Raw genomic sequence first — 19766 nt, 5'->3', positions numbered from 1 at the left:
GCTAGTATCTTAAGACCCAGGGCTCTGGAGAGAGATCTTTAATTTAAGGACATAGAAAACACTGTTTCTTTTATGTAAACGAGCTCCACAATTTTATGATTATACTTGAATGGAAATATGTTATGACCACAAAGCCAAAGGAATGACTCGCTTGGTAGCTATCGACAGGTTTTATTTTCAAGATGGATTTAACTGCATTGTTGTTTTCAGATGTATTTTACCCTTTCAATAGGATTTAGGGTCTATTTAGAAAAATAATAAGTGGAAGTAAGCAATAGAGGAGTTCATGTTTATTTCTTTCATAGTACCATTGATTTCTTTCCAGTAAGTTGAGGCATCCTAATTCTGGTCTTGATATGCAGTTTAATTTCATGTGGGTGAATTATTCACAATCCCTTTCAATATGGAAAGTTGACACAGTGGGGTGCCATCTGTCTATACCATTGAATTTCTGCTTAGCAGTACTTCCATGTGAAGGTCAGGGATTCCATAGCTTTCATAAGTAGGAATCCAGGGACACAATGAACAGGAACTCTCTGAGTCACTGCAGGGAATGCAGAATGAGTTTAGGTTGGGTGTCTGGTGAATATGGTGAGGAGGAATTGATGTGTTATCCTGGAGCTTGGAGTACTTACTGATAAGGACCAAATCTCAGGCTAGGGACGAATGAGTTCCTCTCATTAAACGGAAGGCTGGACCTGTGAGAAACAAGTGTTCGTACCTATAAGAGGCAGGCAGGAGATCTGAAAGTGACTGAAACCACAGTTAAACTTTTCCTCATTAACTGAAACACTGTGTCTCATCCCATCTCCTGCCATAGTTTTAATCTAATCCACACAATTTAGTGAGGCCTCTTTCTACACACAGATCCCTCTCCTGTCTGCTTTCTTAGAGTCTAGGGAGTTCTTGGAGGATAGTAATGGTGGAAGATACCAGACTAAAGGAATAACATCTTGAAAGAATAAGTGCAACAGAAGAATCTACAATTTGGGGTTACAAGGCTATAAGATTTGTAAATATAAGATTTTTTACTGTTGAGTTTGCTTTATTTTGAGATTTTATATATATATATGTGTGTGTGTATATATATATATAATATAAACTTATCTCACTAATGCAGTCAGTGTATCTTATTCTGATTTGCTGGCCAAATTTGCTTTCTGACGCATGTTACAATGTGGGCATTAGTTCTTCTTTTCCCAAAAGCCAGTGCTATACAAGGATGCTTCATATCACAAATCTGATTTCTGGGTTCTCTTGAACACTGAGAGTGAGTTATCTAGAAATAAGAAACCAGAAAAGTCATATAAAAAGAGGCATGATCCAGAAATATGGATTTGATTTTGAAATCCACTAAAAAACAATAGAACAAAAAAAAATCTGCTGCATGCATAAACACAGTTCTCTCCAGAGAGCTGTGTCTGGCTAGATCTGTTGGTTTGGGCAGGCATAAGGAAGGAAGTGCCTGGTTGACCTGGGTAATTCGTATGTTGGATCATCTACCTATGGATCTTTGAGAATACACTGTGGAGGAAGGAGCGTTTATATTGTGTCCACATCCCACCTGTCTACCATGAGCCTGAAAAATCTGTACACAAGTGTATCCTGGGATAAAACTCATGCCCCACTTGGTGATACTGGACTGTCTGTCCACCAGGGTCAGACTTACTGCCTCCGAAAAAACCTCACAATCTGATGTAAAGCTCCATAGCTTGAACCATCTCTTGTACCTGACCCTCATGCTACAGACTCAAAAGTCTGGTTTGGTTGGTATCCCAAGTACCAGCGCCATCTCTTAGGTGTGGATTCCTAGTTACCAAGCTCATGTGATTTCTATGTATGACCAGAATGGTGAGATATTAATTTATAAGTGTACATATAATCATTATTGGGCCTAGACCCTTCAAAGGTCTTATTCTCTGCTTTGTAGACAGTCTAGCAAGATTGTTAAAAACACAGGTTCTGAAGGCAGACTGCCTGGGTTTAGATCCTGGTTCTCCCACTTACTAGTTCTGTGATCTTGGACAAGTTACTGAACTTCTCAGTTCTTCAATTTTCACATCTATAAAGATGTGGATAAAAATAAGTCCTACCTTATAGGATTGTCATGAAAATTAAACCATTGCTTGGAGTGTGTTAAACGCTTTGTCAATGTTAGCAGTTATTATTATTTTTTTTAATCACTTTTGGGCAGACCTCTCCATGAAGCTAATAAGAAGGTTGTCTGGGGACTATGGTAGCAGAGCAAGATTGGGCTGATGTGCACGGTTTTGACAGTTGTTCCAAAGCACTGAAGTCTGTTGAGTGCAGTCCCTTGCATGTTGCTCCACCTTGATGTTGACAATTAGAAGCCGTTGGCCAGTGTTTGAGTGGATACTTTGAACTTGTGGTTCTGAAGCTTTTGTTTTTCTGTGTTTCTAAAACCCACCAATTATACTTCTTACTGGTACCTTCTTTCTATAACTAGGATAATGTTTACATTTACCATCAAGCCTTGCTGCCCTAGAACTAACCTCTTGTATGAAAACAAATATGCCTGAGAGAATGTATACCAGGGAGAAAGACCAAATATTTTATTTTGTTCTTTTTTCTTCCACAACATCAAGTACTCTAGAATTATTTTGATGGCCAAGATTTATAAAGCACTTGCTGTGTGCCAGGCACTATGATAATTTCTTTACATAAATTATCTCAGTTAATCTCCACATAGCCCTCTGTGGTCATTGATATTCTTTTGCTTTTTGTGACAAAGTCTTGCTCTGTCGCCCAAACTGGAGTGCAGTGGTGCGATCTCAGCTCACTGCAACCTCCGCCTCCCAGGTTCAAGCGATCCTTCTGCCTCAGCCTCCTGAGTAGCTGGAATTACAGGCCTGTGCCACCACACCCAGCTAAGTTTTGTATTTTTAATATAGACAAGGTTTCGCCATGTTGGCCAGGCTGGTATCAAACTCCTGACCTCAAGTGATCTGCCTGCCTTGGCTCCCAAAGTGCTGGGATTACAGGCATGAGCCACTGTGACTAGCCATGATTATTGATATTATTATCCGTGCTCTACAGATCAGTAAATTGAGGCTTAGTGGGTTTGGAATTCAACAGTAGATCTACTAATGGCAAGTCCTTGTATTTCATGGCTGCATTCTCTTAAGAAACTGAGTCCATTTAATTTAAAACAGAACTGTCTCTTCCTTTGTAGAACAGTTACTGTATGTTCACATAAGAAGTAGTCAAGTATATCCATATGTCTCATGCAGATTTCTACCTTCTAATGTACCCTGGTTGTGGGAGCCACTTAACGTCCCTTCTTAGGCTCTGTTTGCCACTAATTGGTGGTGCTACGTTGGCAAGTCACTTCATTGTCTTCCAGACCTAAAATTCTGTTACCCCACAAATAACAACAGCAAGGAACACTCATTACCCAGACTGAATACTGAGCATCTTAAAGGCCAGCATCTTCTGGTAATTCCCCAGTCCTCCTGTCTTTAGCAACAGAATTGGTTCCTTGTGGCCAATTTCATCTTTGCAAAGTGAGAGAATGACTAAGAAAACATTAGTGGATGCAAATGAGGAAAAGAAAAGACATCTGTCAAGTTAATTAAGGGAAAACATTCCTTTGACCTCTTATTTTTTTTTTTTCCTGTGCTTTTCACCAAGGTGAGCTATTCTTCGCTCCTTAGAGACTACTTCCCTTTTCGTGTTAGAAACAAATAGTAGGGACCAAGCACTAAAGTATAGGATAAACACACAACTAATATTAATATCCGTTTGGCAGTTTTCCTGTTGCTTCTCCATTCAGGAAACATTTTCTTCTACTTCTGCCCATTATCACAGCTTTGACATTCATGTCATTAACAGAATGTCATTTTGCAAGATACTGAATTAGGAGCAGCTAGCAACAAAACATGCTGAACAGAAAGACACTGGCTTTTTGCCACATGACTTCTCACAAAAAAGAACAAAGTGGAGCTCTGGTGTCGGTTTCTTATATTTGTATGTTTGTGTTCCGATTGTGGAGGCACATGAAATCAGGGACAGTTCACTTGTGGGCAGAACGTTATGCCAAACTGCTATATAAAAGCCAAATGCTGTAGAGCCGGGAGGTGTTAAATAGTCATGCTGTTCATTCTGGGCTTGAAATAAATTTCTGTTGAATGTCATAAAAGGAGATTTGGTGGTCACGGAAGTAAACCCCGTTCCCTTTTGTGGGTCAAAAAGAAGTGGTCCTTGGGTCCTCGGAAGCAGAAGGAAGGAAGAGACCCTTTTATTTTTTTGGTTAGTGATTAGCTATGTAGCTAAATTATAGACTAAAATATATTCACCAAATTAAATAGTTCTAGTGGTAGCAAGTTAAACTGAGATTTAATTTCTGTATAGAGAAGGCTGAAATGGGTAAAACTATATTATAATAATTTAGTTGCTATGTGTATATTCAAATAAGTTTTGGATATAAGGACATCTCCCAATCAAGCTTTCTAAAGCCAATGACCATTTCATAAAAGCAATGCGATTGGGACATGAGGTACAGGAGAAAAAAGTTAATAGTAAAATTTTACTGTGTTATTTCCAAAAAGGAAGATTGGAACATTAGATTTAAGTTATTGCATTAACTCTGGCTTGGGACTGCCACCACTGTCTAAGGTCTTTTCAAGAGTTACTTCCTTATCCCTGGCCATTTGAAAATAATCTAATGCCATTAAATTAAATTGATTAAAGTAATTTTAACAGTAGGACTTTGAACTTGGTTTTTCTGCTACTTGGAAAAAGACATATCAAATTGTGAATTTAATATACTTACATTGAGTACAAAAAACGGAAGTTAAAAACAAAAAACAACTTGTTTATGTCACACACATCTTCCCTACCCCCAGTACACACTTGTAAAGTAGAGGTTTAGAAAACCATTAATTTGTGTTTTGTGTATCTTTTCTTAATTCCCCAGTATGTCTGTTGACTTCTCTTTGGTCCCTAATAATAACTGACCTATGGACAGCCAACCATTTGGATGTCTGTCTCATAGGTATTTGATCTGACCTTTCCCCATGTTATAAAACTGGCTCCACCACCTCCACCTTTCCCCCAACTTTGCTACTTTGATAACCCAGCTCTAGGTAGGGCCAGCCAGGTCATAGCCGCTGTTTATCCTGGCAGGCTAGATTAGGCCATGTGAGTTTTGAATGACTTTATACTATGTTTTAGGTAGCATCAGCCCTTGGAGAAGTTTCCCAAGTTACAGCACATGCCCTTTATCTCTTAGAGATAATTACTGGCCTTTCCAGTACTCTCTTCCCATCTTCATCTCAAATGGTAACACTCTTTATTGTGTGTCTTTGATCTTTGGGCTGTTGTACTAATCTGAAATCCAAAAGCCATCTCCGTCATTGACTCTCCCAGCCCTTGAGGTCCTTCCTGTAAATACATGACCTGCGCCGATGACCTAGAATCCCTGGGGTAGGCATGCAGACTAGGTCTCTCCTATGACTCATGTTGCAGATAAATTGCACTAAACAATTAATAGGCAATGAGATATAGGCCCTTCTCACATTAATTACTTTTTTACTTCTAACATTTAAAAAACTTGGATTTATTCTGCTACTATAAATCCTTCCTTCCTCCCCACCTTTTTCTTTTTTTAAATTAGAGAGGGTCTTGCTCTATTGTCCAGGCTGGAATGCAGTGGAGTGATCATGGCTCACTGTAATCTCAAACTCTTAGGCCCAAGTTATCCTCCAGCCTCAGCTGCCTGAGTAATTGGGACTAAGGCACACACCAGCATGCCTAGCTATTTTTAAAAATATTTTATAGAGTGAGGTTTCCCTATGTTAACCAAGCTGGTTTCAGACTCCTGGCCTCAACGAGCCTTCCTGCCTTGGCCACCCAAAGTGTTGGGATTACAGGTGTGAGCCATACAAATCCCATTATATCCAGCTTCTACTTGACTTCGATCATTGTGTCTTGCTCCCTCTTTTAATTAGACCGATGATCCCATTGCAGTTTTATTCAGAATGATATGTATGTTGATTGTTCCAGTAGGATGTTTCATACCATGCATCCAGCACCACAGACTTCGTCAGCTCTTTGTGTTTTCTTAGCTATGTACATTGCCTTGATCAATCCAGTAGTATTGGACTATATTATGTCATTTTAAATCAGTTTAGTCTTATAAGTTGGACTATATGTTTGTCCTCCAAGTTAAATTATAAACTTCTTGAAGGCAGGGACCACATTTAGCCAGTCATTCAAAAGTATTTAATGTGTTTCTGTTCAACTAATCTTTTTTCTATGTTCTTCTGGGTATCCAAAGGGATTCAATGTTACATAAAATATAATCCTTGTTCTCAAAAAATGTATAGCCCACTCCTAGGTTGTAAGCTTCATGTACAATTCGAAGTTATGTTGTGACCACCAAGTGATACTGTGCTTGCCAGGTTTACTGCAATATGACAAGGTGAATGTCAGCCACCAATGACACATGCTAATACTATGACATCAGAGCCCACCATGTTAGCCATGTAGAAATAGCTATGCCGATATGTCTAACTTTGAAATAGAGCCACGAAATGGAGAATAACTCAGGAGAAATTAGTTGTTAAAAATGTACACTTATACACAGTGTAACATTTCAGTCAACAACAGACCACATATATGAAGGACTGCATATACGCAGGTGGTCCCACATGATTGTAATGCCATATTTTTACTGTACCTCTATGTTTAGATCCTGTCAACCTGAAAGGAAAAGTCCAAGGCAAAATTAAGATAAGTAGAGAGTTTCATTGGGGCTAAGTTTGAGGATTGCAACCCTGAGCATAGATTCAAGTTGCTCTGTATATACACTCCAATTAGCAGCAGTTACAGGTAGATTTTTAAAGGAAAAGAAGAGGTAGTTCCTAAATTGTTTACCAAGAATTTATGTTAAAATAACACAAGCTATTAATTGTGTATACATTGTTATTTCTGTCTTAAATTCCAGGAACATGAAGATAATGAGTGAAGCAACTAGTCAGAAACAAAATGCCTTTAAACGATTGTCCCCCAGGCAAGGTGGGGATGTGACTGAAGTCCCTACTCCTGTCTCTCTGGGCCTGATACATTTTGCATATTTCACGTAGCTCAGACTGCTCTGAGTTATTTTTCTTTTCTCAATACACAAATACCATTGTGTTGCAGTTGCCTCCAGTGTTCAGTACAGTAACATGCTATACAGGTTTGTAGCCTGGGGTCCATAGACTATCCCATATAGCCTCAGTGTGCAGTAGGCTCTACCATCTAGGTTTGTGTAAGCGCGCTCTGTGATGTTTGCATGAGGACAAAATAGCCCAACGAGGCATTTCTCCAAATGTATCCCTGCTAAGCAACAAGTGACTGTATTTTCATCAAGCAGATCACTGAAATTACGAGATTATTTAGGGAAGTCCTATGAAATGGATGGATAATCTGCAATGCATAGTGTATTCTGTAAAATTCTACTGCTTATTGTTTATGAAAATGTGTTTAAAAGCTGAATGGGAATTTATCTCACACTTCAGCAGCAAATTTTTGTTGTATCTCTTTTCCAGATTCTGCCTTAGAGTCTAGTTATCTGTGAATCAGTCTTATCTCTCCTTTTATGCTTTGAACACTTTGAAACAACTTCATTTTCTTACACAGTACTTTGTACATGGGAATAGACATTCCAGAAATATTTGTTATATTGGATAGTTGCCTTTTCTAATATCTACATATTCAGCTGTTTTTCTTTTCTTCTATGAAGACAGAGAATTGGGCCAGATCTCACTGTGGATTTATCTTAATGGATTAGATATATTTCCAGAAGTACTATATAAGGTAATATATATTTTCCTGTTGACTTTCTTCAGAATTTTTGAAAGCTTATCCCTTTCTATAGCTATTGAAATTAGCCTAAATTGTTTTTGTTCGTAGGTGAAAGCAGTGTTGGCAACCATTCATTCCCATTACAATTAATGCCTTTAGAAGAGTTTTTCTGCTAATAGAAAAGTTAAGGTCAAGTATCAAGCCAATAATGTCAATAATTACATCCCCCTGATCACTATGACCTGGATCATTACATTGATACAAATATGGAAAAGCCTGAGGCACTCAGGCTGATAGTATCAGCACTTGCTATTTCTCCAAGTTTTTTGAGGCTGTACAAAAGAGCACAGACTGATGTAACACTTGCATTGAATTTTGGAGCTGTTTTTGTATAAACTAATTTTTACAGTAAAATACTATATTTGAAAGCAGAACCACAGGCGATAAGAGTGCATTCAAGATGCACATCAATTCGACATCCTAACTGGTCCTCCTGCTTCCTCCTTTTAATCTAGCAGCCAGAATGATTCTCTAAAAACAAGTCAGGTTATGTTCAGAACCTTCCAACAGCTTCCCTTGTCACTCAGGGACTAGACTCTGCACTGTGGCCTGCAGGCTGCTGCAGACCTGCCTCCTGCCATGGCTCTACCATCCTCTGCTGGCACTCTTCCCTGGCTCTCTGCACACCTGCCATGCTGGCCTGCCTGCTGCTCCTAGAACACTCTGGCCTCAGGGCCTCTGCTCTTGCTGAATGCTCACTTCCTTGCTTTCTGGTCTTATCCTCTGTCACCTCCCCAGTGAGGCCTTTCCTGACCAGCTGTTTGAAATTGTGAACTCCCACCCCTGCAATCTCTGTCCTACTTTGTGCATTATTTTTCCTCCATCGCTATCTCATGTACCACAAATTTTACAAATTTGTTATGTTCATTTTCTGCTTTTCCCTCCAAAATGTAAGCTCCCTTGAGAGCAGAGATTTTTGTTTGTTTAGAATAGTGCCTAGCATATCTGAGGCACTCAGAAAGTAATTTATTGAAGTAATTAATGAAAGCCTGGGTGGAGCTCTGATTTCATGGGCCATAGGGAAGAGGATCCCAGCGAGTTTCTTAACTTCACATTAGTAGCAAAGGGTGTGTGACAAAGGCAGAGAACAGCTTTGTTGTTTGTCTCTGCTGCCTTCTAAGGAGGAATAGTGCTTATCCAGCCAGCTACTAGGTGTGACCTTGTGCTATTCAGAAAAAGTGGTGGAGATGTAGACTTGAAGATGCCTAGAAAGAAAGGGTCAACTGATTTACATGAGAAAGACAGTTATTTCTGGGAGAAGACAACAGAATGTAGGCAAAAATAGAGATATCCAGGTGAAGCAGCAATAAGCAGGATTTGGGCAAGAGGTGTCCAAAGATTTTAAGAAATATTTGCTTTATGTTGCATGATATAATTTTTCTTTCAAATAAAGCCTCTTATCAAAGACATTTTTCAAAGCTTTTTCAATCAAATGCACAGAGTTCTAGATCTTTAATGTTGCAAAGAGGAAAAAGAAATGTCCATGATATATAATTTTAGTGCATTTAGGAATCCTAAAATTTGCTTCAAAGGAATAATCTAAAAAGGGAATGAATTAGACCCATATTTACGTTGCCATGGTTAAACCTCAAAAACATAATGTTGAGTGAAAAAAAAGTAAGTTACAGAATATCTAATTCTGTAGACATTCATCCAAAAGTATAATTCATCCAAAAGTCAAAAACATGACTGTCATACAAATATGAAGTGAACATGTATCAAATATTTTGTTTAACATGTCAGTGAGGGCAGCAGTAACATATTAAAACAGGTTCAAAGAGATTTTTTAAAATCAGACATATATTAATAGATATACATAAATAGTCAGGAATTATGAAACAAATTTGCTCATAGATGCAAAATTAGTATCTTATAGGACAGTGATAGTAAATATTTGAGGTCATCTTTCCTTGGGATGGACATTAATTGTATCTTCAGATAAAATTCATTTACATTATTATGGATGAGAATCATTTGCATTACTCCCAGTTTTCTACTTAACTTCAGCTTCTACAGAGTTTTTAAATCACCTAGTCAATAGAAAAACAATGTGTATACCTTTACAGAATCAAATAATTCCCAGGGATCGTCTGCTATACAAAGCCCAACAAGCCACTAAAAGGTAACTGTTAATTTCTTTTGTACAATTTCAAATCTCTGTTTTTCCTGTTATGTGATACTACTAGTGAAAAGTGGAAGCACACACATATAGTGTGGTTATACACATAGCATATATATATATATATATATATACACTACCATACCAAGAATGAATGGGCAAGCTGCAAGCCCCAGTTCTTACAGTAGTTGCCTTTTGGGGACTGGAATATGTTATTGGTTTGGACTTCAGAGAGTACATTTTGTTCTCTTTCTAGTTTCTATATCTTTTTTAAAGATTGTAAACAAATAGCACAAATGATACAGTTGCTTGTTCCAGTGTGGTAGGATTTGTTGGATTATTTTTCTATTTTATTAAAATTTTTGAGACCAAAAAAAGTAAATTTATGAATATTTATCTCATCTGTTTCAATCCCTTCATTGTGAAGAAATGGAGACAGAAAGCTGCTTAGTTCATAACATTTATGCAGCATTACCACGTTAGCTAGACAATTTCTGCCTCCTGGTCATGCCCTATTTCTTCCACTTCAGCCTTCTTCTTTAAGAAATATTCAAATGTTCATCTTCTCTAAAGGTGTGAGGAAATAGTTAGCAGATGTTCATGAACAGTAAAGCTTTGGTCTATGATGGGTCTCCTGTGCAAATTTATCAAATTTTCATCAGGACAAAGTAATAATTCTAGCTTTCCAGAATTACCGGGGCCCCTCTTACTCAATTCACTATATTATTACTGCCCCTCAATGGTGGTTAGTCTTATTTTTTACTGAATGTTGACCTTTCAAGTCAGCTGTGAATGTAAAAATCACTGCCTGTCGGGGTTTCCTCTCTTCATTTTTCTTGCCATGGTCAGAAATGATCAGAATTTATGTCTCAAAGTGAATGTAATTTAAAATTAAGTTGGATTTCAGCTACTCAGAGTAATTGGAAAAGGCCACAGCCTAGTGGGCTTCACAGCTTTCAGAGACCTGGTAGGGGATGGCTAACAGGTTCTTCTGCCAGGAGACAAGTGGCAAACCCAGGTGTGAAACTTTTACAGGTCCCACCAAGCCTTTCTTATGGAGCACAGAGCATAAGGACAACTTCTGCAGAAATGGAATGGGGTACTTGGAACCAAAAATACATACACCTCCTTTCCCACCTGCCTCCAGCTTAGTAGCCCATAGTCCTCTTTGTCCCTCACACTGAGCCAGGCCTGACTTAGATGATGAAATGCATGGCCTGTCTCTTCACCTTCTTAGCAAATGGGAGGTGCTGTTGGCAGTAATTAAGAAATTGAGAAGCTCCTTGTGAAACTGTTTTCGCGATGGTAATAGTGAACTCAGGGAGCAGGTGTGGTGCCTCTTTCAGTCCTCATTTCACCTGCCTGAGCAAAAACCATGCAGACAAATAAAACACTTCCTGGTGGTGACCTCATGTCACTCCAAAGCGTCTCCACCCAAGCACCTGTTCAGCTGTGACATTCTTACATGCAGTGTTCTGTCCATGCCTGCTCACCTCCTGCCCCTCAGGGGCAGCCAGTCCTCCTCCCTCAAGGTCCTATCATCAGAACATCTTTTCCCCTTCCCATTCTTCTCAGATTCTGTAGTCAGCAAGGTGCATTTCTTGTGCTCCTGTGTCTAAGTTATCTTTCTGTGTCTCACAGTTGCCCCTAGGAGGAGCTTCCCAAGGAGGTACCAGATAAATGAAGTAAAAATAAATACTTGTGATCATCAGCTCCTGTCCTAATCCATTGTTTATGCCATTGTCTCAAGTTGTTATATGACTGTCTTCTCAGCCTAAATTCTGAATTTGCAAGCAGTGACTCTGTGCCATTGTGTTAATAGAACAATAGTTGTCACTTTCCAAATTTAGAGAACAAACTGTGCAACTTACCCACAGGAAAGTAAGTTTTTCCATGTGCTGCTTCAACTGGAGAACTGATAGAGGGTACTTTGTGGGAAGTGGTTAGTCTCATGTTGGGCTTTCACATCGGAGCATGGGCATGGTGAATGGCTTCTAGCTGTTGAAGAATGAAGTCAGAAGAATGTATTTGGGGATGGAATAGCTGCAATTTGAGTTCATAACTTTTCTTTAGTTTCATTTTTGCGGTCATGTGCCTGTATCCCTGAGGATGAAAACTGGAGATAACTCTTTACAAGCTCAAATGCTTAGGTAAGGGTGAGTTATAAAGAAGATATTTCTGCTACAGGAGAAGTAGTATTCATGTTAATCTGGTCGGACATCACCTGTTTTTCCCTTGGGTGACTTTGCTTGAAAAAAAAAAAAGCAAGGCAGAATTGACTTAGTTGTGCTGGTGAAAAGGAAGGAGCCTTTAATTTGCCTGAGTGGAGATGTTTCCACTGTTTTATCATTTAATGGATTAAATGAGTAGGTGTGGCCATGAACACCTGGAGAGACTGCCTGACGTGCAGGTGCCATAAACTTCTGCTTTCATGGGCAGGAAAGTGTGTGATACCTGGAGGACAGAGGTCAGCTCAGCATTTTGTACCAATGTTATTATTAATGTGGGCATTGCCAGGTGCTGTGGCAACCTCGGTGACAGATGCAGTTCTAACCCACTTGAAGTTTTCTTACTGTTGGAGTTAAGTGCAGATTTTAATTCATTTATTGGGAATCAGGTACTTAGAGTAATAAGATTAGGTGACTGTCAGATATCCCAGAAGCAGGTAATACTGAGATTGGATGACTCTTCCTTCCTGTACCCTGGAAAGGTTTTCTACAGAATATCTCAGTAGGGTCCTAGGATTTTAAAAGTATTTAGATATATATATCAAGATATAGGTATTTGGGAATGAAATGCTGTGTAAAGTGTCCCTCTACCCTTGAAAATTTTAGCAACAAATTCATTCATAAGGCTAAGACCCCATTTCATAAGTATAGAGATTTATTTCATGTACATATGGAAATATATCAGCCTATATTATATAAACACTGGCTTTGCTACTTTGGGATCATTTGATGTTTAAAAGTTTTCTATTTCATTGTTGAGAGAGATTCCAGAAAGTTCCAAGTCTGTTGTAATTTTAATATCATCTCTAGCTTCATGTTGAAAGGAAAAAAGAGGAGACTCTTTCAGTGATGAATTATGCTTTGATTATTCATGGCATTTGTCAATAAGATATACCTTCGATAATTTGTTTTGTGTAACATACTACCCATACCTTAAATATGGTAAACTGTTCAAATTCTGAGGTAATTTGTTTTTAACTTCTCTTCTTTTAACTTGCTCGTGTATTCATAGATGAAGTAGCCTGTTTTCTTTCACTCTACATTGCATTCATAATGAATCATCTATTTATAAAGATTAGAAATCTGTATAGAGGAGTATATGCACCCAGGATGACTGTAATGTAAATCTGTTTGTATATTGACCAAACAAGTATATTTTATTTGGGGGTTTTATTTAGACATTTCTTTTTGATATTTTTTTTGAATCACATTTTTGAAATCACTTTTCTACCCCTTTTTGATAGACTTTAAATAACTAATGCAATTGTGAGGGTTTGTTGTTCATGTTTTCATTTTTAAAAAAATCTAAATTGTTCATTGTTTTGCCTGTTGTGGTAGTGTATGTACCTTAGTATGTATGGTAGTGTACGTTTCTTAGAGATTTTTTAAGTTTTTCTTAAATAACATTTTCTAAATTTAGTTTTAAGTATATCAGCATATTTCACTGATATACCTAGTTAAGATATTCATTAGATTATTTGCATTAACAGACATTTCTTATGAATTTTATTTATGCATATAAACAATAAATATATTGAAAAGATCTTTATGCATGATGTAGATCAAATGCTAAACACGAAAAAATGTAGCCATTTTTATAATAACCTGAATTTCAGTTAATTTGCTGAAAGAAGTTTGCTGACATTTCCAGGACATAAATCTGTCATTTATAATTTCTTCTATTAACATCAGCAAGTTAATATATTTAATATTTCTGTATTGGAATGAAAGAAGACATTAATTTGAATTAACACTGAATACATTATACAGTATCTTTTAAAACCAATCAGACTGTCTAATTTAATGATTGTGAATTTAATAGGTTGAATACATACATTTCTTGATAGATGAGTTGATAATATCCAACCCACCTTCATAATTAAATATCAAAAGTCTATTCTTATTAACAACTGCTTTAAGGCTGAGTAAACATGAGCTTAATTAAACTCACAGATAATACTAGGGGATGCTGATTGCTGCACTAAGGAAAATAAAGTGATGCAGCCTGACCTTAAGAAATTATAAATATGGGACTGTTGACAAATGATAATAAGCAGCAAACATCTAAGAGAAGATAACTCCCAAGTCTGTATTGCTGAAAGAAATTGGGTTTGGTTTTGAAATGTATTATTTGAATATTTAGAAATGTTATCTCACTGTACCTAAATTAGAAGTCCAGTGAAAATTCCTGTTTTAGGAATCTGGTATAACAGAGGTCTGTCCTGCACTAAGAAGGCATTGCAATAAACTCAGTGGTGGTTGAGGGCAGCACAGTGTGGGAGGATAGAAGCACAGAGCCCTGAGCCTTGTTGTAGGTGAATTAAATGAGGTAACTTGCTGGGTTTTACCACCCTCCTCTGACTACTGTATTGCTAATAGAGAATGAAGTGCCAGTCTATTTTGAAGAAAAGCAAATGAAAATAAGATAATATCCACTTCACCCATCCGCCAGTTTTGTATTTGTCTTATTCTTTAAGGCTTTTGAAAGTTACTATGAAATCAAATTAGCCATTTTATAACTTCCTTCTAGCAGAAACAGGAACAAATTGTTGCCCTGTGCCCATGTGTAGTAATTTATTTCTATGCTCTGGGTACTCAGGATAAGAGGACCATCACTATTATTTTAATACACTGGGATCTGATTTTATGATTCCAGAACATTTACCTTAATAAAGAATTGAATGCCATGTACAAGATGAAAAATGAGTGGTGAGATACATTTATCTTAGGCATCAGCTATTCTATTGACAAAAGGCACAAATAAGAAATTTGTCTAAATAATTAGATTTTTAATTAGTGCATCATTATAAGATTAATGTCATTGCACTTCATTGCATGTAATTTTGTATTAGAAATTTTGTGTCAACAAAGATGCTACCTGTGGTTTGCTGATTTGAATCTTTAATTTATCACTTGTGTGTATGACATGTTACATATTTGCACTCAAGCGCTGGAAGAAGGCATTTGATTATTGCTCCACTGGTGGTGAGGAATATTGATGGTGTTGTGCTATATGAATACATTATATTTTGTAATATTCAAGAGGTAGCCACCCCTCAAATATTAGTGAATGCATAATTGTAATAATTTTAACAATAACATGAGCAGATAGGTTGCTCAACCTGGTCCATGTCTACCTGGAACATGCTTGAACATTATTGATGCTATATTCTTTTTAAACTTTGTTTTTTCTTTCTTTTTGATAGTTGCCGAACAAGCAACCGGAAAAGCTTAATAGGCAATGGGCAGTCACCAGCATTGCCTCGACCACACTCACCTCTCTCTGCTCATGCAGGTAATTGGTTACCATTTCTTGAGTTTTGTTTTATTTCTTTATTTGTTGGTTTTTTAAAACAATTAATGCATTTTGATATTTGGTATGTCTTCACATGTTATCTTTGTTTTCCTGCTGTTTTATCCCTAAGTCGTTCTTTGCGATATGTTAGCCCAGATCTTATCCTCTCTGTTTCAGTGTTTGGACTCTAAAATACAGAATTCCTTTTTATATGGGGTCCCTTTTTAATTATTTCTTTCTCCATTTCTAAATGCCTGGATGATACAAGACATGGTTTCCATGTTAGGAATATCCTTGGGAAATGTAAACATGATAACTCATATGAAAAGTACTAGTGTTAAGAACTGTTCAGCATATTTCTCCCTAAAATTGAACTTGTCTAATATATTGTGATGGTCATTTTAGGGACAGTGAAGATTTAAGAGAGAGCCTTTGGCCTCAAGTACTTTATAGAATTATAAGGAAGGTTAGAACAGTACTGTAAAAACTAGACAATGAAAACTGCTTTATATGCTGGTTTTTTTTTTTTCAAAGTTCTATCCATGGCGATGCAAAGAAGAGAAGGGTTAATTCCAATAAAGAAAGTCTGGAAGAGTTTAAAGGAGCCATTTGCCCAAGATGTTGAAAGATGAGCAAGACTTTGTTGGCTGGTAGAGATGGAGTGAGAGAAAGGGAATTCTCAGTGTATGGCTAGAGTGTGGGATGTGTGTACTTCATTAAGAGAACATAAGTATGGAAAGGCAGAGGAAGGTCAGGAAGTGGGAGGAAGTATGACTTTGAAGCCCTTTCAAGGGTTTTGAGGAGGATCTGTGTTATAGGAAGGTATCTTCAGGATTGTGAAGGATGAAGGTCAGAAGAATGAGCTCTTAGCCCTACTTCACTGTACTCTTGTGAAAACTCTAATTTGATACTCATGTGTTCTCAGATGATCTTGACCTTAAATGCAGGGCTACCACTCTCACCCAGAAAGCAGTTCTTAAGCTCAAGGGGCCTTTCAAGTTGAGATTGGGAGTTGTCTGTTATATTACTGGGGAGAAGAAGGGAGAGAAAAGTAGTTGCTCCTTTGGAGTGAAATTTTATTTTCTCCGTAGAAATAATTAAAGGAATTAAAGGTGGTAAAGTAAAAAGGTAAAAGATAGATAGATAAAATTATGACACTGTAAAATGACCACTAACATCTAGAAAGGCCTTTCCCAGGTAAAACCTTAGAGTTGGAGAAGCTCTTCCACAGATGAAGACAAGTTCTAGACCACTCATAGCAGCATCATCTGTAATAGCTAAACATTTGAAGTAACCTAACGATCTGTCACTTGGAAAATGGATAAATGAATTGTGGCATAGTTATATCCAAAACACACTGTGCACATAGAAAACAAGGGAACACTACTCAGATTTGCGTGGATGAAACTCAAATATATTGTTAGACAACAAAAGCGAGTCACAAAAGAATATTATGTAAGCCTTTCATATAAAGTTAACATGCTACACACAATATTTTGTTTAGGGATATATATATATATTATATATCCTATAATATGATTATATTCTATATATTCACTGTATCATATTTTATGTATTTTTATAATATAAGAGCCTAAAGCAAAACATGGTAATGTTAAAGACTGATTTCATGATAGTAGTTACCTCTGAGAGGGCATGAGAGGGATATAATTAGGGAGCGGGTGTAAGCAGTGGTAACATTGTATTTCCAAGGCTACGTGATGAGGATACATTACTTCTATTACTACCATTTCTGTTTGTGAGATTGATATTACACCCTGTCATTAAAATCCTACAGAGGGTCAAACAGTGCCAGATACCTTACTTGGGACATTACTCTAGCACTCAGCACAGTGTGCAGCAGTGTATGTTAGATGCTAAGTGAATGATGATTCTGTTTTTTAGTATATAATTCTGTGATTTAAAGATTTTAATCTCGCTCCTCTTTATAGTATTTATAGCAATTTCACCATCATTTATGTGCCTGTTGATTCATCTTTTATAGCTGTGATTTTCTTCACTTCTAATATTGAGACAACAGAACATGTGGTGAAGACTTTAATGATCCTTTTAATTATTTTTATTTGCTTTCATAGACTTACCTTCTTTCTCCTTCAACATTAATATAGAATTTAATCAGAGGAATGGGCAGAGGGAAGCCTGTCATTCAGGTTCTAAGAGTGTTTTGTTTTTGTTTTTGAGATAAAATCTACCTCTGTTGCCCAGGCTGGAGTGCAGACGCACGATCTCAGCTAACTGTAACTTCTGCCTCCTGGGTTCAAGAGATTCTCATGCCTCAGCCTCCTGGGTAGCTGGCATTATAGGCCATGCCACCATGCCCGCCTAATTTTTTTTTTTTTTTTGTATTTTTAGTAGAGAGAAGGTTTCGCCCTGTTGGCCAGGCTGGTCTCAAACTCCTGTGCTCAAGCAGTCCTCCTGCCTCAGCCACCCAAAGTGCTGGGATCATAGGCATGAGCCACCGCACCGCACCCAGCATTGTTTTTCTTTATGTTACGGAGCCAACATGTTGTTGTTCTCTCAGAGGCAGTGGAAGCCTGTCAGACTTTCTGTGAGAAGTGACATTTATTACTGTCTGGTAGATTCCTATTTCTGTATAAAAAGAAGAAAAACATGTGAATACGATACAGGACCAGGCCTCACATCCTGATAACATGCAGTGCCTCTTCACCACCCATGCCTTTTGCCTCACCCTTTCTGTTGCTATGTTCTCTATCCTGCGTTGGACACAGAGTGTCAGGCGAGGTTTTCTAGGCATCTCCATCAAAACGAGAAGGAAAAACCTCCATCTCTCAGCACTTATTAACCTAAAAGATAAAGTTGCACTTTCTACTTTTCTTAGGTGGGGATTACATGAGCCCCACCAGTCATCACGGACAGATCGTTTGTACCTATCAAATGTATCAGTAGAGATGGGGACATTAATTTGCGTAGGGGTGTCAGCAGTGCTCTGGGGAGAAAGAGATATTGGCATACACAGTGGTCTGGAGCATGTCTTCACAAAATAGTGTTTGTGGGGAGCCAGAGATTCCTAAAAGAACAGTGAATAGCACAGTCTCATTAAAAAAAAAAAAAAAGAAGGAAAGAAAAGAAAAGAAGGCATAGAAAATCACAGGCTCTTATGTCCAGGAAGATTCTAAGCATGAAAAATAATCCAGAAGTCCCAAAGGGAAAAGACTAGTGTACCTCTCTTACAATGAAAATTTCTGTATCAAAAACAAACTCAAAAGAAATCAAAGTATGAAAAATGTTTGTGCCCATGACTGATTGCCAGTTTACATGAAGAAATTGTGTAAATTGATATGAAATGGTGAATGCACCAATAGAAAAATGGGCAAAAGGTGCAAATAGCATGACATAAGGAAAAAATAGCCAACAAAACATGAAATGATATGTCATTGCAATTATAAAAAAAAAAAAAGTGGCCAGGCACAGTGGTCACACTTGTGATTGCAGCACTGTGGGAGACTGAGGCAGGAGGATTGCTTGAGCCCAGGAGTTTGAGCCTAGATGACATAGTGAGACCTCATCTCTACAAAATTTCTAAAAATTACCCAGGCATGGTGGCACATGTCTGTGGTCCCGGCTACTCAGGAGGCTGAGGTGGGAGGATCGCCTGAGCTGGGGAGATCTAGGCTGCAGTGAGCTATAATGGTGCCACTGAACTCCACCATGGGTGGAGGAGATAGTATCATTCACCTAGCATGGGGTCAAAAACCTTTTTTAATTGATAAAATTCAATGATAGCAAAGATATGGGAAAGCGGTCCCTTTCCCATGATCTAAGGGTTGATGTGAATTAGTGTAACCATTTTGGTTAGTGGTTTTCAGTATTGGTGAATATTTCAAATGTGTTTACCCTTTTGCCCAGCAAATTAACCTAAAGGAATTTATCTTACTGATATTCTCATAAAATAACAGAAAATTATAAGTATAGCATGGCTTTTGTACCTAGCAAATGGAAAGGTACCAGTTTTTTATTTAAATTTTTCTTCAGTAATGGACTAGTTAAGTAAATAATGATTCAGGGGTGTAACCCAGCACTACATGGTTGTTACAAAGAACAAGGTGGGCTTTCATGTGCTGGTATTGGAAGGATACACAAGATACATTGTTAGGTGAAAACATTGCATGTTGTCATTTCATGTGCATCTGTGTTTTAGAGTGTGTATACACAGATGAAAGCACACTTGTATATTCATGCATAGTCATAGAAATTTGTGGAAAAGGAAAGGAGA

The 19766-nt window shown here is 37.7% G+C and overlaps 1 protein-coding gene across 15 annotated transcripts in view; it reads left to right on the top strand.

Moving 5' to 3' along the window:
• MAST4 (microtubule associated serine/threonine kinase family member 4) overlaps positions 1–19766 on the top strand; it is a 569247-nt gene that overhangs the window by 438530 nt on the left and 110951 nt on the right. For all 15 annotated transcript variants that reach the window (XM_055367639.2, XM_031003271.3, XM_055367638.2 and 12 more), the window contains one exon: positions 15423–15511. In XM_055367639.2, coding sequence (XP_055223614.1) covers positions 15423–15511 — 89 coding nt within the window. The remainder of the gene's footprint in view (positions 1–15422; positions 15512–19766) is intronic.

The sequence above is a fragment of the Gorilla gorilla genome, chromosome 19 (genome assembly GCF_029281585.2).
Source record: "Gorilla gorilla gorilla isolate KB3781 chromosome 19, NHGRI_mGorGor1-v2.1_pri, whole genome shotgun sequence".
NCBI classification, from domain to species: Eukaryota; Metazoa; Chordata; class Mammalia; order Primates; family Hominidae; genus Gorilla; species Gorilla gorilla.
Note: the sequence above shows the minus strand (reverse complement) of the source record. Positions and strands in the feature narration are given on the sequence as shown.